General features: G+C 38.0%; 1 protein-coding gene across 4 annotated transcripts in view; it reads left to right on the top strand.

Moving 5' to 3' along the window:
* Positions 1-23,327, top strand: part of Mid1 (midline 1) — a 369,236-nt gene that overhangs the window by 220,655 nt on the left and 125,254 nt on the right. For 2 of the 4 annotated variants that reach the window (XM_085837898.1, XM_085837896.1), the window contains exon 2: positions 17,687-18,402. In XM_085837898.1, coding sequence (XP_085694024.1) covers positions 17,743-18,402 — 660 coding nt within the window. In that variant the 5' untranslated portion in view covers positions 17,687-17,742. Of the gene's footprint in view, positions 1-6,576; positions 6,727-17,686; positions 18,403-23,327 lie in introns of those variants that run through there. The other 2 variants (XM_085837897.1, XM_085837899.1) reach the window with 2 other exon arrangements.

Here is a 23,327-nt window from a genome sequence, read left to right as displayed (position 1 = left end):
GGGAAATTGAATCAATGTCTTCTCTTTTTATAGCAAGTTCTCCTACCCACTTAACCATCTCCCCAGCCCCTTTCCCCATAGTCTTCAAACTATTTTGGTATAAAAAAGAGAGTTTATGTTTTAGACCAAGTCCAGGCTTATTTGAGACTATGAAGGAATGGTTTTTAACAGCTGTAGATTATCTGGCCTAAATCTATGAGTAGAACTTCCTTGTTAGTTTTCCTGTGTTGCTGCTGACTGTAAAGGGTGGTGCTGGTGGTAAAATCTCATTGCTTCCTTGCAATCTTCTTTTACTGTGGACTTCCTTGACTTAAGGATTGTTTAATGTCATGTGAGAGTCTGCCTATACGGTAACTGCTAGAAAGTCCACCGATAACCTGATTTAGTCTGCCCCACAGGTGGAGACAGGAACCATGTGTGCTGACAAATGAGTCTCCACCGATTGCTCAGATTTGTGTAACTCTTGAGAGTTACTATTTTTAAGCTGTTTATATACAAGAAAGTCTCACAGAATAGAGATAGTTATCTTTCCCCAAGGCTTGGAAAGCTTTCTTACATCTCATAATACAAGATTCAGGTTTCTTAAGTTTTGTGTTGCTGAGCTGTGATGAACCCTACTGCGTGCATCTAACTGAATGAGACTTGGGGAAAACTTGAAACAAGACCATGAAGCATATACCATTTGTTGTGCCTTGAAAACTGCTTTATCGAATCTCTAATTCAAGGCTCTCATGCTTTCTGTCAGCATCCATGTAACCTGATGGCTGACGGATTAGCTTATAAAAAATCTGATATTTGTCTGTTCTCACTATGCTCATGGGTACTGTCCATGTAAGGGTCTCTTGTTTCCTGCAAAGTAAAATTCCTAGCAATTGATAGACCAAGGGAAGCAGACAATGCAGCCTGGGAGTCTTTGTAGGAAATACCATTGTAATGACCACAGATTTGTGCTGAAGTTTAGGATATATGCAAAATTGTCTACATAAAACTTATTAAATGGTCATTTTTGTTAAAAACAGAAATGTTAATTCAGAGGTTGGAGTGATATTAGGAATTCTCCCTGCTTTTCCAGAGGACCTGAATTTGGATCCTAACACCTACACCTGGCAATTCATATTTGCCTGTAACTCCAGTTCTGGGGACTCCAACAGCTGCTTATAGTCTCCTTAGACGACCCTCTCTTTATGGTATAACCACAAACAATAAATACTTAAAATAAGTTGTTTTTAAGAAAGAATGTTAAATTATTAATCTCAGACCATTCCTTGATATAAGATACTTCGTGAAGATTAATAAATAACTACATGGATTCGTATCCTTCCTGCTTCCCAAAATAGCTTGAAAAGGTTCCTAAGGAAAAAATACAGATACAGAAATTATTTAGTTATGAATGAAAGAATTAATTAAGGACAAGAGGGGACAAAGGACAAGATAATGACAGTTTTGAAACGTGGCCTCACTTGATCTCCAACAGACTGGGACAGTTCTCTCACCGTCATTTAGTAGGAAATGGACTGGATAAGAGAGGTAGAGTACCAGGTCCTTATCTGCCTTTGCAAGGAAATGCCAGAGTCCAGGTTTGAACTCAGGGTTATCTGCTTTCAAGGTATACATTCTTTTCTATTGTGTCATATTGATGGGACTGACTCAAAAGACTAGGGGAACTTGGGTCCTCTAAGTTTAAGGGTTAGCCCCAAGTTTTCTGAAAGTACAACAGAGACAAAGAAGTTTCTCAGTTCTATTTGAAACCGCAAGGGCAGTGTGGGAAAGAGAAACAAGGTGAACAACAGCAGAATCTAGACAAATGAAAACAAGATGGAGATTTCTAATGCCATGCAAAACTTACATTTCAGAACCCATTTAGCTTAGAGACTGCAGTTATAATAATAATGAATAATATGTTAAGTCCAGTAAGTTATTTCAACTCAAATTATGTCTTACTAAATAAATCATCAATCATATTGACAGCTGTTGGAAATTTTTCACTACTTTGATTTGGCAAAGACAGCATACTGTTTTAGTTGCTTTGATTGTTTCTCAATACAGTGCTCATTATTCAGTTTCCCTGGGAATTCTAACAGGGTATGTATAAAGTTTAAGTTACTAAGTTACGGGGGCTTGTCAAAACCTTTGCTGGGTAAGTATGATGATCTGAGTTTGGATTCCCAGAAACCACATAAAAAAGACATCTATAATCCCAGTGCTGTGGAGACAAACACAAGTGAATCCTTGTAGCTAAATGGCCAGCCATCAAGCTCCATGTTAAATGAGAGACATTTAGTCAAACATCATATCTAACATCAACCTCTGTCCTTCACATGTCCTCACATATATGTATGCATAAACTCATATGCTCACACACACAGAAATACATACATACACACAGAGAGACAGAGAAAGAGAAACAGAGAGAGAAAGAGATGTTTCCACACATTCACAAAGTTAAGAACATACTGTGAAGAGAGTCATTTTTTTTCAAAAATTTTAATTTCCTTAACACTCAGCTATTTGTTAAAGTGAGCATCTTATTCTATATAGGGTAAAATAGTTCTAGAAATAGCAGGAAGTAGAATATGGCTTCAAAGGAAGGGGATTTTTATGAGATTTGGAAGCTGTTTTAATTTTATGATACTTTAAAACAAATGTCTATGTGTGTATTTTAATGGTAACCCAGTTTTATTGCCCCAGATGTAAACATCTATGATTCCCTGAAAAGTTATAGTTTATCCACTGGCATTTCAATGTGGCAAAAAAGTGTATTTGCTTGAATTTCTCTGAAAATTCTCCCTCTGGCTTTTGTTCTGGACAGACAGTCCTGATACTGTTCTTAATATCCTGTTTTCATTCGTCAGAGCTGTTACCCTTTTCATTGCTGTGTTCCCATCATTTCTGGTCTTTCATGTGGTGCTTTACAATAACAATTGAGAACAAAAGAATCACTCCTCTTTTGGTTGCCTTAAAAAATAGAGGGGCGTGGGGGCATGGGGGCTTCAGTGATCACAGGAAATGTTCGGAAGAGGAGATGTGCATGAGGTTAGTTTCTTTATCTTTTAAGATCACAAAGTACTTCAGGACACTGGGAATATAGGTATTTTGTGTGTGGCTAACTTTGAAGTTGAGTAGGTAAAGTGGTTTTCTTTTTATAATTACTTCTCTCTCTCTCTCTCTCTCTCTCTCTCTCTCTCTCTCTCTCTCTCTCTATCTGTGTGTGTGTGGGGGGGTTGTATTAGTGCATATGATGAGGATGAACACTCTTGTACCTTGGTGCAGGTCAGGGAGATCAGGGGACAACAAGTCAGCTCTCTCTTTCTACCATGTAGAAACCAGGGATTCTACTCAAGTCCTCAGATTTAGCAGCAAGTGAACCTACTGGCTGAGCCATATTACCTGCCCAGAAAAGCACTATTGCTCTGTCTCTCTCTCTCTCTCTCTCTCTCTCTCTCTCTCTCTCTCTCTCTCTCTCTCTCTCTGTGTGTGTGTGTATGTGTGTGTGAAAGGCATTATCATATTAGATACTTTCCCCATCTGCCCATACAATAGGGATCAATTGTATTCATTATGTGCGTGAGCATGACAGACAGATATGCTGATACTTAACCTGTTCATTGTTCTCAAAACAACCTGAACATTTAGGGGATAACTGGGAAGAAGTCAGCTTCCTAGAGGAGTATTATATAGACAAAGTAAAAAATAAAAATAATCTTGTCTCAAAGTAATAAGGACTTTTCCATGATTCAATCTACTTACAAAAGTCCTGTTCAAGTGTCAAGTAACTTAGACAGATTTGAGCCCCGTGGCATTTTTGGATAAGTAACCATTACCTACAGGTTTTTGTCTTTGCAGAGAACAAAGAGTTTCTGTAATTTAGTAGGGATAAACAAACTGGGAGACTTACAGAGAATGAATGTTGTTAACAAGTTCAAGTAATTTTTAAAGGGTGCTTTTGTATATGTGTGTGTGTCAATGTACATACCTCTATACACATATACAAATACTGATTCTATTATATACACACCCAGGGTTTTATAGGACTTAGAGTTTTATGGATATATGTATAAATGTCTACTCAAATATAAATATGGATGGAAAAGCACTCAGGGAAGGAAGGATCATGTGTTCTTCTTCACCTGTGGATGGTTTTGAAGAAATTAGCTTTGATTTTTGCCACCACCATGATGTGATTACACTAATCTGAAGTTTCAATCATAGACCTCCTGCTAGGAGACAATTTGAGATCTGTCCTCTCTGTCTTCTTTCTCTTTGTAGCCTGTTACTATTGTCAGACCCAAATTCTTATATGAAATCCAGAAAAGTCTAGAGTACAAAACATCAGTCATTTACAATGTAATATAAAATATATTTGATTTGCCTTTAAAACGGAATTGGTTTAGCTGGGTATGGTAACACACACTTTTAATCCTAGTGCTTGAAGGCTGAGGAATTAAGATCATAAATTCCAGGCCAGCCTTGAACACAAAGCAAGACTAGGCTTGTTTATTTGTTTTTAAAAGAAAAAAAAAGAAAACACCCAGGATGCTTTGTTTCTTAAAATAAACCATAATATATAAAACATGAAATATTTGAGACCCTTTGATTGTTAGAAATCTCAACTAAAGACTAACAAGTTATGAACTTGAAAATATTACAGAATGCTTTGTTGTTGTTTACCATTGTCTTTTCATGGGTGGAGTAAATTTTGTGTTTCCTGATGTTTCAACTTGAGCCATTTAGGCTGATTTCCCCATCACAGTGCCAGAATAAAGACAAGTTAAATCTGTCTCATAAATGATAATTTTAATTTTATGTTCACAGAGGCTAGTTAAATAAAACATTGATGAAAATTTATTTAACTTTCCATTTGATAAATACAAATGTGTGTCTTTGGTGGATCACATGAATGTCTTACAGAAATCATCTGTTCTAGAATTGACTAACACCTGTATTGTTAATAGGTAAATGAAAGTATGATTTGGGAAGGCATTGAGCAAGAATATCATGCCCTGCATTTTTTATGTCCTATGAAAAGGGTTCTCGCTCACCATGAAGTTTTGTAATGCCATAAATGCAGGGCTGTAGCTTGCACACTGCACAAGCAGAGTGTGCCCCCAGCTTCCCCTTTATCTTGCATGCTCCTTAATCACCTTTGCTGGAGCCCAACTGTCTACAGGACGAACTGGATCATGCAGAATTGTTTGCACATTTTCCTGGTAATGTACTTTAGTTGCAGTTTCTTGTCATATATAGTGATAAGCCATATCCTTCAAATAATTGCAGTGCAGGACAAATTTTCTTCTTTCTCTTAGAAAATCTGCTTCCCTTTCTTCATTTTAAAGGATTACTTTTTATTCTCAGTTCACTCCCTTTTTTGTGCCATTCTGGGGACCAGTTCTGAAGAGTAACATCAAGTTTGGGGACAATTTATGGACTTTTTTGTAGTCTGTATATACCTATGGTATTATATTTGTATGTGGTATGTTAGATGCAACATCATGTGAGTTCTGTGAATACTGGTTGAATAGATTTCAACCAAGTACAAATGAAAAATATGTGAAATGTGTTGTGTCTGTACTGATCATGTATAGACTGCTCTTGTCACTTTTTCCCAAATAATTTACCATAGCATTGTGTTAGATATAGGTAATTCTGGATTGTTCTAAATATGTGAGAGAATATGTATACATGTAAATGTCATGCCATTTTGCATAACAAATTTGGACATCCATAGGTATTGATATTTTTAGTGGGGGTGCTCTGGAACCACTCTCCATGGAAACTCATAGAAGACTATTTACACATAACATTCTTTTGAAGTAATTATATGTGTAATGAATGATAATATGTGTATAATTGATACAGATATATGTTGTATATTAAGATGTTCCACTGTAATGAACAAGTCTTTTTGGAAGAAAATATGAATGGTTTAGTGTATAGATACAAGGTATTTTTCCTCCTAACGTAAACTGAAAACTAACTTCTTTCAAAATTGAAGCTTAAATTCTGAGGCTAACAAAACAAAATAATGAACATATTATTTTTAACATGAACCAGCATCCAGAACATAACAAAATAATGTGCTCAGTAGGGTGTTTAAAGGATGCAAGGTATAGGAACTATCAAGTTTTTGACTTCTTTCTGGTCTCCATGAAGTGTTGTAGTACCATGAACGTAGCTGCTGCAAGTTGCATACTGCACAACCAGAGTAAGCCCCCAGCTTCTCCTTCCTCTTGCATGCAGTGTGGATCACTGATATGTTTGCTTCTGACTTCAGACAGCATGCAGTCATCTGAACTACTGCTGATCCCTGTAAGCAGGAAGAGTGCCTATCTCAGTTCCAAGTCATCGTGCTTCTTGTCAAGGCAGTGGGTGTTAGCCTGACCTGAGCTGCCTTTTCATTTTGTTTCAGCTGAGCACTGACCAGGCTAGGGGACAGGGAAGTCACAGTGGGGGCCATGGGAAAGGCAGTTGATTTCTTCAACTCAGGCAACCCTGGCGGAGTGGATGAGGTGGAGCTGGCCTTCCTGGAATTGTTGGACCGATTTTCCTGTTGTATTTCACTGTCGACTCTCTCACAGACACACACAGACACACACACACATACAGGACCGCTCCAGCTCTGCCTGCCACACGCCACCTGGTCTCAGTGGCCTGTCTATCATTTTTGTGGAATCCCATCCTCTACCTACAGCGATGCTTCTTCAAAAAGAACTAGTTTGCAGTCCGTTGGTGGGTATTCAAGGGGATCTGTTTGTTAGAACCTTGAGTGGTGCTCAAAGGGCTCTTAACCGTTTTTTTGTTTTCAGCCTGCTTACCAGGCTTCTAGGAATGGGTCGCATGATCAACTCTTTCTTGGGGGTTTCTTAACTGTTAAGACAGAGATTGCTCATTTTCACTGCCATGAGTGTCTTTTGCTTTCCTATGTGTGTAGATGAACTTCCAGGAGTATTTAAGCATTCTGTTAAGTAAATTTGGAAGACTGTGTTTCAATTAAAATAACCAGACTGTGTGACCTAGCTCCCATTTCCCCTTATTTTTATCATTAAAATGTTCATATCCCCATAGGCATCTGCCATGCTTCCAAATGATTCTTTTCAGGAATGATCATTCATTATTAGTCAGGTTGCATGGTCAGGCAAGTGTGTGATTATTTTAAAGGATATCCTTGAGATCCAATTACTAAATGTGCATGTGTTACAGGCAGATGTGGAAGTACAGAGAAGTGGTTGCTTAATAGTTTGATTTGATTTGCATGAATTTCACCAGGTGAGGGAATGGTGGCATTAAATCCTCCCGAGTTCTCATGTCAGGCAAAATGATTTCAATTGCAACCTGATTTCTCCTTTGTAGAAACAAATAAGAAACTACAAAATGTTCTCAATATACTAATTGCTTGTTTGAAAACTCCAGGCTAGTATCTTGATGCTAATCTGCTTGTCATCTTTGCTACATTCAATCATTCTGGACCCCTCCAATTTGTTTGGCAGAAATCCATAGTTGTTTGTTACCAATTAAAGGAATCTGGATGTGCTGACACTCTAAGGGCACATGGAGTAATGTTGTAACTGGAGAGTAATAATGTTCATTACTTGTAGACTGTCACTGGATCACCCTTTTCCCACAGGTTGCTCCTCATTACAGTATTTATATGGAAAATTGGTTTTATCTGTGTACTGATCTGTGCCATAATAGGAGTGTGAAACTGCCAAATATTATATCTCCAATTCCCAGTCTTGCAAAATAGTTTCAAATCCAAGAAAATCTCCTTTCTTTCCATCAAGACTGCTGTTATTGTCTTGCTGGCTCCCCTGCCAGGGTAATAGTAACTAAAGTAGGCCTTAGGTAGTATGTTGATTTGGTGTTTTTTTTATACCCAAATGTTAAATACTAAGCTATGTATTGAATATGCAGAAGTTGAGTGCATTTATTATGTCATTTAAAACTTATATCCTTAATGAATTCACCTTGCATATAAGAACCAGTTTCTACTGGAGTTATTATATAATTTTCTGGTTTTGAACATTTCTCTAAATGAGAGAAAGGTCCTTCTGAGCTCAGACTGTTGTAACCTTAAAGTCTCAGGTTGATTTCCAGTGTTTCTCATCAGTCATTTTGAGCCTTTCAGAGTCTGTATTCTTCTCATCCATGATAGAAACACCAATCCATAATTGTCAAAAGCTATTGCACCTATAGTTCTATAATAAGAATAATGTTATACCCAATGCCCTAACATTAGTAAGTCAGCTTAACTTTTAATTCTGTCAGGTGATGTGGCTAAGAAATGTGGAGCATGTTTCTGAAAAAATAATACAATATCTTTGTGCCATTTTTTAGTGTTGTTTGTTGCTCACAATTCTATTAAAATCTAACCTTTCTGAAACCATTTTTTATGAGTCTTGGTATAGCTTTCTATTGTGTTAAAGCAGTGGTTGTATCAGTTATCTGCATTACAATTCATAACAGTAGCAAAACTAGAGTTATGAAGTAGCCAAAAAAAGTAGTTTTATCATTGGGAATCATCTGGGAAGTGGGTGAGAAACACCTGGTATTAGCCTAGTCACCCAGAGTTGGTTTTTCCAGTTTGTTCCTTGATCCAGCATCCCATTCATTTATCTGATTGTGGCAATATTCACAGCTGTTCACTAAGAGACTGAGAGCAAAATTATTCATGCAATGTATGTGTAATCTTCTCTCTCTATTCCAAATGAGGACAACAATGAATAACAATTACATTTCATGCAGTATGCAAACATGAGACAAAATATAGGTGTGTGTGGGGAAGATATCATCCCTGGAGGTACCTAATTTTTAGTCTGATTATTTTTTAATTAACATTTAAAATTAAATCTGTATCTGTCTGTCTGTGTGTGTGTGTGTGCACGTGCGTGTGTTCTGGCATATCTGTGGGGTTCAAATAGCAACTTCTGAGAGTCAGTTCTCTCTTTTACTGTGTAGATTCTGAGGATCAGACTTAAGTTTTTAAGGTTGGCAGCAGGTGCCTTAGACACTGAGCCATCTTCCCAGCACTCTCAGTCTAACTCTTGATCATGAAAGTGAAACTTGCATGGCCTGCTGAGTTTGGTCATGGATTGAACTTTGCATTGAATGGTGCTAGGGATACTAGACGTTTCCTCGAGGTCTAGGTTATGATAACTGCATCAAAGTAGAGATCCTGAGGCTTCACAAAATACCACTGTGAAATGCTAACACATGGCAAGGGTTTGATAGTACAGGCTTGGAGCTTACATCTTTTGTCTGCATTTACTTCCCAGGTCAATATTATGTTTTTGACTTTTACCTTAAAGGAGAATAAAAAAGATGAGTCCAATAGGCACAAAAGGCCATGGGTTGGTCATTAAGAGTATCTATCCTGTGGTTCCCCAAACCTCTTTCAGAAAGCCAAACCCTATAGCAGAAGTACCTCTGCCATGCCTCTTTTACTGGAAAATTTCTCCTTCCCTTTGTTTTCTCCCAGGGCCTAAGCCATAAACAAAGGACGATACCCCACCCCAGAAAGTTCTCCTTGTGGAATAAATGCATCTTTAATATAAAAAATACCTTATGATGAAGGAACATATAGGGGGCTGCAACTGGCCTTCTGCTCAGGCAGCTAACCAGCTGTTATCAACCACCTTAACCATCATTTTGTAATAAGATTCTGTTATCCTTCCAGCCCTCCCCACCAGCTCTTTATCCCTTTGTTAATGCATTTTCCTTGATTCTATGAGATGTGTACTCTTGCATTAAGGTTTTATCGCCTTTGAGGGTTTGTTGGTTATTTGGTTCAAATCACACATCCATAAGAATTCTACATTTGAGATTGTGAATGTTTTCTTCAAAGGAAGCTTGTGGGGCCTGGGGGGCACATGCACATGTGCGCGCGCGCGCGCGCGCACACACACACACACACACACACACACACACACACACACACACACATTGCACACACACACACACACACACACACACACACATACACACACGCTCATGTCTGAGCTCATGCATATCTATTTTCTCCTTCAATGATTTGGAATACACTGAACTAATAGGATGAGTCACATTATTTAAACGTATGTCTTGTTATTCTGTTGTGTAGGAAGAAATATTTTACAGTAAATATTTTAGTGACTTGCTCAGTAGGATAATTTTATCACTTTGTATTGCTCAGCTTAAAAGATTACTTTGTAATTACTTAAAATACATAAATAGTCAACATATGCCATATTGTTCTAAGCTTTCTTTTTAAACATTTCTTCATTATTTAATTTGAAGTTGCTAAATACAATAGATGTCAGAACACTTTTGACCTCTGAAAGATTCCATTCTCACCTAAAAATCCCCCCAGAAACAACAAACACAAACACCATCTAACATGAAGCAAAAAGAAAAATTATTCAAGGAAAATGATTTATGCTAGGAAGAAAAACAAAAGCCAATTGTAATGAATGGCAAATGGTCTCATTTCTTGGGCCTATGGCTTAAGAAGTTAGGGGTCTTAAAGGTGTAGTTTGGGGAAACTTGGGCAAGACTTTAAAAAATGGAGATGAGATGCAAGGTAGGATTTATAGTTTTGACAATAGGAAAACCCCTTTGTTTTGTACCATGGAGAAAAGTGATATGAAAAAGCTATAGTCCAGGGAGCAAGTTATAAGCTGTAAACTCAAGGAAGAGAGACTAAATTGCTTTTGGAGCTGGAGAGGTGGCTCAGTGGTTAAGAATGCTTGCTGTTCTTCTAGAGGGCCAACGTTTAGTTCTCAGTATATACTGTATACTATATATTCAGTATCTCAGTATACACATATGCATATATGTATATATATGTATATATATATATATATATATATATATATATATATATATGAAGACAATGATCTAAAATTGTAGCAGAGAGGGTCTGGATCACAGAACACAGGGAAAAGGAAACCAATATAAGCATACATTTCTTACACAATGCTTTGAAATTGTGAGATGGAGAATGTATTTGTTTCTACTGATGTTTCTGCTGTTCCTTTGCAACAGACCTGATTACCTTTAATATCACAAATCCATTATTTTATAGATTTGAAAGTCTGAAATCATACATAAATTGCCTATTTATCAAAGTATCTACAGAGTTCTGCCTCTTTCTGGAGGATGTGGGATGACATCCATTTTCATTCTTCTTTCACCAGCTTTTAGATGCTAAAGGCTTGTGGCCTTGTCCTTTGTCTTCAAAGTAGCCATGTTGCTCTAGATTTGCTCACATCACTCTGACTTTGACTCTTCTGTTGGCTTCTTCCACTTTGAAGAATTCTTTTGATTCTTTTTAGTCTCTTGAAAAAAACCTAGATAATCTCCTTATTGCAAAATGAGCTGTTTGGCAGTTTTACTTACTGCTGCAGTGTTAGGGAATATTTTCTCCTTTTACCTATGTTGCATACAGATCCCCAGATATAGTTTGTAGTTATTTTGGGGGCCATTGCCTTGCCTTCTTCACAGAAGAAGGACTAGACAATGGAGCTGGTTTCTCACTTTTGAGGGTGGTGAAAGAAGCACTGTAGGAGACACCTGGAGGAAAGTTAGGCTGCGGAAGTAGATCAACATGCCAGTCCCCTGAGAGCTGCATTCAGACTCTGAAGCAGTTATAAACCATGAAGCTGAGGCTGTGAACACTGAAGTGACATTCCAGGAAAATGGCGCTTTGAGACTCAAGCATAGAAATCACTTTCATGGAAAGTGACCATGAAGTGAATTAACACACTGGCTTACCTTTTGGAAGGGAGGACTCATTAGAACCCTCCAGGGCTTTGATGAACAGAAAGAAGTCAGCAGCAGCAGGGGCGGGGGGTGGGGGTGGACCTTGAGAAGGACAATTGCAGTGTGACCCAGAAGGAGAGGACCATATCTGAAGAAGTAAGAAGTGGACCACTATTCATCTCATTCTTTTATCCACAAAAACCTCCATTTATTTGCTTTCTATTGTGAATACGTGCTTTTGGTGGTAAATACAGTTTTGAGAAGAGCCCAGGCATCTAAGGATACAAGGTTTCACTGAACTCTATCACTAAGGACAATCCTGCTTCTGGATGTGATTAGAGTGGCTACAAGAATTGTAGGGCACACACATCTGTCAACTTATGCTCAAGGACATCCAGGCAGCTTACATCCAGCATGGTGAATGTCCTACATTTTTTTACACTATCTTTTCAACTCTTTTTGCTTACTATTCTGCCCTGTTCTATATAGACCAACTGCAGGCAGGCCAAGGTGTGAATGCTGAATTGCTGCTATTCCCAGTCTGTTGCAAGGAGTTCTCATGATTATCACTTCCTTCTCCTGAATACAGACAAATCATCCCATTCATTAAAATGTTGAGCTATAGAATTTCCTGACAACAATATGCACGTGTGATTTCCTTCTATTGTAGTAAATTCTAAGAAGCTAGCTAAAAAAAAAAAAAAAAAAAAAAAAGAACTGTGAAGGTTAGGCAAAAAAAAAAAGATAACTTTTTTTGCAAAATTTTTTTTTTTTGCAAAAAATCCTACCCCCCCCCCACACACACAAGTACACACTATCTTGTCAATGGGCCTTGTTCAATTTTTAAAAATTGCCTCACCCTTTACCCTGAAGAAACTTTCCTGTTCCTTTTTCCTCTTGTATAGAGTTGATTATGCTGTGTTTGGATTCCTATTTTTTATGTTACCTAACATATTATTTTCATTTTTAGATATATTTTATGTGTATGAGTGTTTTGCATGCATCTGTATCTATGTACCGCATTCATGCCTAGCACCTGTGGAGGTCAGATGAGGGCATTCTGAGCCTCCATGCAGGTGCTGGGAACTGAACCCAGGTTTTCTGCAAAGGGCAGCAAGTGCTCCTAACTGTGGAGCCATCTCTTCTGCCCTAGTATCCCCTCACCCCTCTCTAATGAACTGTTAAGTCACCAAGGCAAGGGCTAGGTATTGTCTGAGCCTCCTGCAGAACCAAGTGCAAGGAAAGACATTAATATTTTATTAAAGAATAAGAAGTATTTTAATCTCTCTAGATACTTTAACAAAAGATACAAAATGAGGCAGGCTAATTTCTTGAAGAGGGGAGTGACATATGTGGACATTATTTAGTAGTACAGATGATGTGTAGCATCTTCTGTGGAATTTACCATCGATATAAACTCAGAAACCCTCAAAGACTTAACAATTTGGCTAAACTTTATTTGTCACATATAGCCACCTTCTCAGCACTTAATTCAGTTAACTATTTATAGTGTAGACATTTGCCCAAAACACCATATGGAGTATATGGCAATAAAAGAAAAAGATTTGGATCTGAGCAGCTGCTATTAAATCATTCCTACATGAATTGCCCCAAGCACTGACCTCACATCTTTTCCATTGATGTCAGGGTGAAATCCCATTGTACATAATTTGCTGTTAACACATGGAGCATGCACTCACTTGTCCAACTCTGGCTTCTCCATCTTTCCTGTTGTTACCCACCTGACATTTTTTTCATACTTTCCTGCTGGCAATTTTTATTTTATTTTCTGACCAGGTGTGTGTATCTTTCTCCTCTAAAGATAAGATCTGCAGGTGAAATCCGGCTCATTATCTGTTTTAAAAAATGCAGTTGTATTAGAGCCTAGCTATGCTCATTCCCTTATGTGTTTTATGCTAATTTGTGCAATGTATATCTCATGGCTCCCAAAACAGAAAGCGTTTATTGCCCTGCCATTTAGATAGAAAACTGGCTGACTTCTATTGTAGTGATTGGCAGATCCTTACAGGAAAGATTTAAGCTGTATTCATCCAGCTTCAGCCCATTAGTGTTGAAGAAATCAATGAATGCTTGAGCTTATTGTACATTGGACATTATTCTAGCTATTTCTGATGCATGCTGCAAAGAGAAAAACATCTCTGGCTTCATACAACACTCTCTAGTGCTAGAAATATTAGAGGGAGATATCAGTAGCAAAATAGAGAATATGTTAGAAATAGAGACATAAAGAACAGCAGACTCCCAATATAGGGGAATGCCAGGGCCAAAAGAATGGGAATGGGTGGGTAGGGAAGTGGGGGGCGCTATGGGGGACTTTTGGGATAGTATTGGAAATGTAATTGAGGAAAATATGTAATAAAAATATTAAAAAAAAAAGAACAGCAGACTGAGATAAAGCAAGAAGAGTTTCCATAGTGGGTGGGTAGTTATGGTGGTAGTGGGGCATTTAGTTTTATGTGGGTTCAGCTAAGGTGACTGTAGAGCCCAGAGTCATGTGGATTATAAAGACTGTATGGGCTGCGTAGGAGATGGGATGTGTTTGGTGTATCTGTAGATTGACAAGGGAGCCATTTGCCCAGAGCAGAACAAGAAAGGAGTAGCGTGGGAGGAAATGAGCTCACTGTCTGTCTGTTTTCTAGGGCTGGTTTTATTGTGGTGAATTTCCATTTGACTGACATGGGAAGCCCCTGGAGGGAAGAGCAGAAGAGAGGCAGAATCTTTCATGTTTTAACAGGTTCTTTAGCTGCTGGGTGAAAAAAAAAGACTATAAGGAGAAGGGCAAGAATGAGAAGAAGCTATGAAAGCATTTAGAAAGGTCTTATGATAACCCTGGTATGAGGTGATGATTGCTGGGACCATGATAATAAAGATGGGGTGAAGATAGCACAAGGTTCTGTCTTCTTGGACCAGCTTAGTACCTAGCATGAGTAGCTATCTCTAGAATGGGTGAATACAATGTCAACATTTCTATTGGCGTGCACAGTAGAATCACCCTTGGGAATTCAGATGGTACCACTATGGGACAGAATGATGGCACTTCCACTAAAACATAGTCATTATGTGATGTTTATCTTTTGATATCTAGTTTATTTCAGTATTTCACTTGCCATATTATTCTCTAACTGCATGCATATTGCTACAGATGATAGAATTTCATTTTTCTGACCAAGTAGTATTTCATTGTGTGCATATATTCCATTTGTTTATCTGTTCATCAGATGAACACTTAGGTTGTTTCCATTACATGACTACTGGGAATCATGTTACAGCAAACATGGGAGTGCAAATTTCTCTTTGACATGCTTATTTTACTTCTGAATTACATGACAATGCTGTATTAAGTTTTAATAAATGAAAAATCTATTTTATTTATATGTGATTCATGTATATCAGTGTGTATATGCATGTATGTAAGCACACTATTGGGTGCATGCTTGTGCAACCATGAGTTTACATTGGGACTCTCCCTTGATTGCTCGTCACCTTATTCATTAAGGCAGGGGATGAACCCAAAGTTCTGGCTAACTAGATTTCTCTGTCTCCTTCTCCCATGCACTGGGATTACAGAGACTTCCATGCCCATCTAGCATTTATGTGCATTCTGAGAATCGATGCTCCAGTGTTCCTATTATATGTTACACATTACATGGCAGATGATTTAACCATTGAATGTCTATCTACCCATTACCACTTTCAGTTTTTTGCTTTTTACTTTTAAAGTTTCTCAACACTGCTTTTTGTTGTTGTTGTTGGTTTGTTTTTTGTATTGGCTTATAATACGGTACCATCAAAATAAGTGCCAATACTGTATATGTGAAAATAAAAATTAAATAATAAGAAGTAGGTTGTGCATGATGCTGTGTTCCTGTGATAGTGCTTCTCTCCTATGATCCCAACACTCAGGAGACAGAGGCCATAGTATTGTTTGCAGCCAGCCTGTAATATATAGCAAGACCTGTCTCAAGAACATATTTAAATGAGTAAATAGCATAATCAATGATAATCATCATGTAATAAAGCATAGGAAAAGGCCTACATTTTCCCTTTCTATTTTTATGCTTCTGATAGAAAAGGAAAATAAATTTGACAAGGAGATAATTTTCTACCCACAATTAATCAAAGTCTTGCTTAATAAAGCAAACCTTTCAATTTCTTCAGAGACATCCATAGGTACAATGGACTGGGTCCTAGGGAGGATGGTGAAGAGTAGCCTTTGGCTTTACATTGCAGACTGTGAAATGATGAGTAAGCACTGGGTATTTCAAATTGCAGCCACTCCTTTATTTAGCAGTAAATATGAGGGACTAGTTGCAGGTCATCTCTGAGCTAGTAATTTCCTCTTCTACTCTTTATCAGGCCCAGGACATACTTTATACTCTTTAGTTATCTTATTTCGGTTGCTAATGTGCTGATGGTGTTTCAGCAAAGCAATGCACCCTTCATATTTCAGATGGATGTTGTTTCATAAAAGGTCACCTGATTCTAGAAACCCTGCATTTTGTATAGAAGCGGAGGTGTGAATACAATTGACTGATTGTCAGAATCACTATACACAGCTTTGGAAGTGAAGCCTTCCCATAAACCCAACTGAGAACTTTCTACCCTTACAAGTGATTTGAACCTCCTGACCTGGTAAACTGCACTATTCTCCCACAGCTTGCAATGGGCTGCAGCTAATATGCCAGGCAGCACTCTACAGCCCTCTACTAATGGCCTGGAAAGGGAGAAGGTTCAAAAAGGCTTAGTTCCCAGGCCTGCTAATGAGCAGGAGGCCTCTTCACCCTAATGAACTGGTGCTTGTGTGGGATTCTTTGTCATCTCTTTTTGAAGGGAAGGCAGGCAGGAGTTCACAAAAGCAACGAGGTATTTATGGGAAAGGGAACATTCAGCTGGCCCACCCGAAGGTGGCCTGGAGGGGATCAACAGACCTGGCAGAGGTCATGACTGGGCCAGCAGGGTTGTGAGTGTGAGACAAGACCTCCTGCCAGCCAGGCCTGTTGCTAGCAACAGAGAGCGGCCTGAGATAGGATATTTTGGGCAAAATGGGACTGCACGAGGATCCTCAGGAACCGTTACATAGTCTTTCAAACATGCTTTCTAAACTGAAACTACTACTGTCAGGACTTCTCAAATGTATGTGATAATATTAGTCATCAGTATTTCAGTCTTCACAGAGGCTCTCAGGTAGTTTTATGTATTTCTGTCTCTCACATCTCATTTCTGGATTAATCAATACATGAGCAATGAGCATATGCCAAAAATACTGCCTTCACCATGAGCAGCTTTGTGAAAAATCTGTTTCTATTTCCTCAAGAATGTCTTGAGAAATGATGTTCTGAATTTGTACGTGATTGTTTCTACTGAAATGCACACATTTAACTTCATATATACTTAATGTTCATCTCTATAACAAGTACATGTGTACAGTTGGGAATCCTGTCCTGCTATTGCCTACTGATAGTCTGTAAAATGTATATACATTAATATTTAAGTTCACAAATTCAAAGTTGTGAATGACTATATTTCATTATCAAGTTTCTGCATTTTAATTTTATCCAAAAGAAAACTTTGTTTGTGATGTAAGATTACTCTGATCATACACCAATTAGAGAAATTCCAGTTTCAGTCACTTATCAGATTGGAGTTAGATCTTATAAAAGCCAAAGCCGCAAAAACTATAAACAAACAACAATAAACATTAAAAAGGAAAGCGGCCACTTTCAACAATTAGAAATTTGAGAAAATGATAGGCTTGGGTATTTTTTTTTTAAAATCATTTGCTCCCAGTAAAGACAGACATTTGGAACATACATATAATTTCCCTTCCATAACCTATGTTTGGAATTATTATGAGATGCATTCGAAGCTGACAGTTCACCCCGCCCCCCGGCTGACCCCTCATGCTTAATCCAATCTTCCGTTCTGTTTCCAGATAGCTGATCAGCTTCCTTGGATTTTGCTGATGACCCCGGAGAGTTTTGCCTGAAGATGGAAACACTGGAGTCGGAGCTGACCTGTCCTATTTGTCTGGAGCTTTTTGAGGACCCTCTCCTGCTTCCCTGCGCACATAGCCTCTGCTTCAACTGTGCCCATCGAATCCTGGTCTCTCACTGTGCCACCAACGAGCCTGTGGAGTCCATCAACGCCTTCCAGTGCCCCACCTGCCGGCATGTCATCACGCTCAGCCAGCGAGGTCTAGACGGGCTCAAGCGCAACGTCACCCTACAAAACATCATTGACAGATTTCAGAAAGCATCTGTGAGCGGGCCCAATTCTCCCAGTGAGACCCGCAGGGAACGGGCCTTTGACGCCAACACCATGTCCTCTGCCGAGAAGGTTCTCTGCCAGTTCTGTGACCAGGATCCTGCCCAAGATGCTGTGAAGACTTGTGTTACTTGTGAAGTGTCCTACTGTGATGAGTGCCTGAAAGCCACTCATCCGAACAAGAAGCCCTTTACAGGCCATCGTCTGATTGAGCCAATCCCGGACTCGCACATCCGGGGGCTGATGTGCCTGGAGCACGAGGATGAGAAGGTGAATATGTACTGTGTGACCGATGACCAGTTAATCTGTGCCTTGTGTAAACTGGTTGGGCGGCACCGCGATCATCAGGTGGCAGCTTTGAGTGAGCGCTATGACAAATTGAAGGTTAGTCCGATCCGCCTTAAGCCAACCCCTTTCTGCCAGCAAATGTCATGGAAATAAGAAGTGTATTCACTGCTAGCTACATGGCAGGTGAAGGATTTCTCTTCACCTTTGTTGTGTGATTAGTTGTAGCATGTTTTTGGCAGCCTATAGATGTTACACAATGAGGGTAGCTTGTAAAAGTTGACTGCTGCTTGTAATTTTAGTGTTGTCAAGGTGAGGGCAAATTCTAAAAATCTGGATCATTTTCAACTCTTGCTGTTTTCTGGATCATTTTCAATGTCTGCAGTTGTTGCAAAGAGAGGAGAGGGGGAAAGCATGGGGGAGGGAAAGGTGAGGGAACTAGAAAGAGGAATATAAAAATCGATCTTTTGAGAATTTACAGGCATTTATTTTCTTCACTCATGCAGGAAAAATTAATTTACTCATGTAGTACCTTTATGTAGTTACTACACAAACAAAAGACTAGAAAGGAGAATGTGTGTAGCAAATGTCTGTGTGCAATGTGGAATTTTAGAGTCCATGTGACCCCCTTGTGTAAATGATATTCGGCTTATTGGTGAACTATCATGTGCTGACAGTCTAGGTGTTCATGATGCATTCCTGTCTATGGATGCTGCTTTTACTCAGCGATTTTACGGGCAAGACTGTCTGAATTTCATCCACTTCTAGTATGAAATTATCCAAATTCCAACTTGGGGGATAGTAATTAATATGGTTATACTTAATGTTAAAAATACTCTTTCTAAATAAGGTTAGGAAGCAGCAGGGAACAACAACAACAACAAACCTCCTGATGTGTATTCAACTTCAGTTGTCAGTGAGTGGGTCTAATTCCTGCAAACATGGCTGAGAAAGTTTGTATGCGATATTATGTTCATCAGCTAATTTTTAGATCACAAGATACTAATTAAAAGGAAAGGAAGTATAAGTTAAAAGTGCTAAGTAAATATATACTGAAGTCCTTCCTCTCAGGAAAAACAGAGCAACTTGTTGAGCAAACAGAATTAATTATTCAGATGATCCAAAGAGTAACATTGCTCAGAGAATATCATCACCTTTAACAAATGGTTCCTATCCCTTCTCCTAATGCTAAAGACTGCTTATATTTACTTAGGCTATATAGGCGATTTTGCCATGGTGAAGATTAACAAACCACATCTGGGATTCAACTTTGATTGTTTGACACACTGAGGGAAGTTTGCATGTTAAGGGTGATCCCTACTTCTGAATGTGATAGGGGAAGCGAATACAGTACCTGAACAGCATACCTCACTTCAAATGTCCAAGGAGTGAGTGGCTGCAATCCATCTTTTTACCATGTATGGAAGTTTGCCACAAGAATTTAGGTAACACAGACAAGAGAAGATAGACACCCATTTCGCTGCATTTCTCAGTGGTAGCAGAGAAAAGAATCACCAAAGTGTTTAACAGGGAAAGGAGTGTGCATGAAATTACAGCTAAGTCAATTGTTCACAATTCCAGATAGCTGTTAGCTTGTGAAATCCGAGGTGATCTCTTTTTAACCTTTCTTGTGCTTAGGAATGATTGAATAGAGATCTTTGGTCCTCCTTTCCTTTTTGTCTTTTATCAAGAAAATGTTCTGTTCATTACATTAGGGTTGTTTGTTAGAACAACATCATTATAATGAGGCTGCATATTCAACAACTTCCAGGCTGGTTATTTGAATCTGTTAATCAAGTTCTGCTCAGTGTCCATGTGCTGTCACAGCATGGTCATTATTTACATAACACCTTCAAATTTACAAGGAGAAACTGCAGTAGCCCTTTCTGTGATGAAAATCCAAGTCTTCAGTCATAAGTTCAGTACATTTGCCTAATCAAGCATATGGATTACCAGGCATTGATATTGTCACAGGGAGGGCCTGACAATTAACCATGTTGTATATTTTATTTTCCAATTACAGAAATATAGGCATATTAACAACCTCTAATACACTGAAACATATGTGCAGCTGTTTAACAAAATATGCTTATGAGCAATTATTTTCAGCTATTCCATGAAATGTGCTTTTAAGCATTTGCATGAACAACATACCAGCATAGCATGTTTGTTCAGGAGCATGCTGTTCATGTTAGAAGAGAAATCATAATCATACAGGACATTTGGAAGGTGATGATCTTAGTCATCATAGACTGATGAATATATGTACTTTCTTGTTGAACCTATACCTACTCCAGTATAAATCTTGGTTTTAAAAAATGAACTAATAGCATAATGAAGAGAAGCAACCAAGGAACTATATGTTTGAGTAGTTATTATATTAGTCTCAAAAAGTAAATTGTGCTCCGGGGGATTTCATATTGATACATATTGTGCTGATATTATTGCAAAGAATAATTGTTTCCTTTAATAACCTAAATTTGGGGGGATAATTTTTTAGTTATATTAGACTTCAGTATAAAAGGTGTGATAAATGAAATATAGCTGGGCATGGTGGTCCTCACTTTGAATTCCACCATTCATGAGGCAGAGGCATATGGATATCTATGAACTGAAGGCTTGCCTGGTCTTCATGGTGAGATCTAAACCAGCAAAGTCTATATATTGAAACCATATTTAAAAAACAAAACAAAACAAAACAAAACCAGAAATGAATGTGGTTCTGTACATTGGCATCTTTAACTGAAGCACAAAAGATAAAATGCCATAAAATTTCAACATGTAGGATTCATAGATGTAAAATCTTCCACATCCCTGTACAGACCTTGTCTCAAAAACTAAAAATATTAAAAATATCTTTCACATCATTTGAAGGAGTGTCATGCCAGCAATCTGTTCCTTTCAGGGTCTGTGCTTCGTAAATGCTCACGAGATAGGTAAGGGATGAGAAAATTAAACTCACAATTCCTAAAGTCTGTTTTTTTAAAGTAACAAGTGAAGTCTCCCTGTCAAATGCAGCCTCTAAATGAGGCACATCAAAACATGGACATTTCAAAACATCATTTTAATTGAGTTTCAAGAAGCTTTCCAGCCCGACATACTCTATTTAAAAATGGGATTTTTGAGCCACATAACTGACATATAAGAGAGATTAATAATGCATTCTAGAGTTTCCAAGAAATTACAGTGTAGTAATTCCTCTCTTACTGTGAGCACACTACACATTGTGCCTCTTGTTTCTTGACTCCAGTTGCACTTACGAAAATATGACAACAGAGAAAATTGACCTTTCATTGTCCTTCATGTGCCGCTTCAGTCAAGCTAAATCTGAAGCTTGAAACTGCTTTTGCTATGCTCACTTTAAAGGTTGGGGGTGGGAATTTCTTCATGCAACGTAGCTTTCAGTGGATCAAACCACTGAGAATTTCAAATTATTTTTCTGAAAGTTCCAGTAAAAGCTCAATTTTATGTGGCACTTTATATATGGAGGTGTAGATAGGGAATTTCACTCTTAGGTTTGTTTATTTGCTTGTTTATGAGATAGGGTCTCACTGTGAGGCCTTGACTTGCCTGATACTTGTTATATAGCCTAGGCTGGCCCTGAATTCTCAGGAGTTCTCCTGCCTCGGTAATGTAAGTGTATACAATCATGCCCAGATGAGGTTCAGTCTATATTTTGAAAATCTTTCCCAATTTACAACAATGATATGAGGAGATACTGAGCTACAGATTGTTTTCTTTCTTTCTTTCTTTCTTTCTTTCTTTCTTTCTTTCTTTCTTTCTTTCTTTCTTTCTTTCTTTCTTTCTTTCTTTTTTTTTGGCATTTCTATGACGTATTTATACTATAAAAATAGTAATATGGCTGGGTCCGGTTGCACAGACCTGTAATACTTACTCAGGAGTAGTGGTTCTCAATTTTCCTAATGCTGTGATATTTTAATACTGCTCCTCATGTTGTGGTGACACTCAACCATAAAATTATTTTGTTGATACTTCGTAACTGTTATTTTGCTACTACCATGTGTTATATTCTAAGTATATAATATGCAAGGTATATTATATGCATATACAAAGAGTATATGACCCATAAGTTGAAAATTGCTGCTCTAGAAAATGAGGCAGGAGGATAATAGAGGGTTCAAGGCCAGTCAGGGCAACATAATTTATGACACATTCTTTCAAACTTAGAGCTAATAGAAAGAACTCTTATTGGTCATTGTGAGAGTGCTTGCCTAGAATGTGAGATGCTAGGAACTCAAATTCTAGTACCACCAAAAATCCTATTTATGTATTCTGCTTACTCAGTCATTTACTCAGCGAGTACGTTTTAGCTAAGTGGAAACTAAAGTTCTCTTCATACCAGTGTCATTTCCTGTTTCAAGACATTTGAAGCTATATTACTAATAACATACAAGATTACAAACTTTTTGAGAGGTAATGGATAATTAAGTTAATATCCATATATTAAGCCAACGTCATAGGTACAGAAGCAGTCACCATCTTTGTAGAGCTAACAGACTTGTAGGAAAATGTAACAGACAAATGATTTTCCTTGTTGTTGGTAGAGAAAGTCATACCGTATCCAAATCAAGGACACAGATTTCAGTCTGAGAGATGAAAAAGTCTTCCCAGAAAAGAAAACTCTGTATATCACTTCCAAGTCTTATATTAAAAAGCAATGTCAAGTTTAATAAATACTTATAAAATCTCCTGTATCCATCATTGAAATTCAGCTTTTTATCATATATTGCATCCTTTTTGTAATCCTGTACAGGTTTTTGAAGCAGTTCACAAGTATTTTAGATTAGATTTTCATTTAAATTATATACAGGTTTTATCATATTTCATCACATGTTATTTTAAGAAAGTAAGACATGTATTTTATAAAATGTTTATGTGTGTGTGTGTGTCTCACCAGTTCCAATTGTCTCCTTCAAAAATATAGCTTCTGAGCCAGGCATGGTGGCGCACGCCTTTAATCCCAACACTTGGGAGGCAGAGGCAGGCGAATTTCTGAGTTCGAG

Source organism: Mus caroli, unplaced genomic scaffold (genome assembly GCF_978045245.1).
Source record: "Mus caroli unplaced genomic scaffold, Mus_caroli_1 scaffold_5, whole genome shotgun sequence".
NCBI classification, from domain to species: domain Eukaryota; kingdom Metazoa; phylum Chordata; class Mammalia; order Rodentia; family Muridae; genus Mus; species Mus caroli.
Note: the sequence above shows the minus strand (reverse complement) of the source record. Positions and strands in the feature narration are given on the sequence as shown.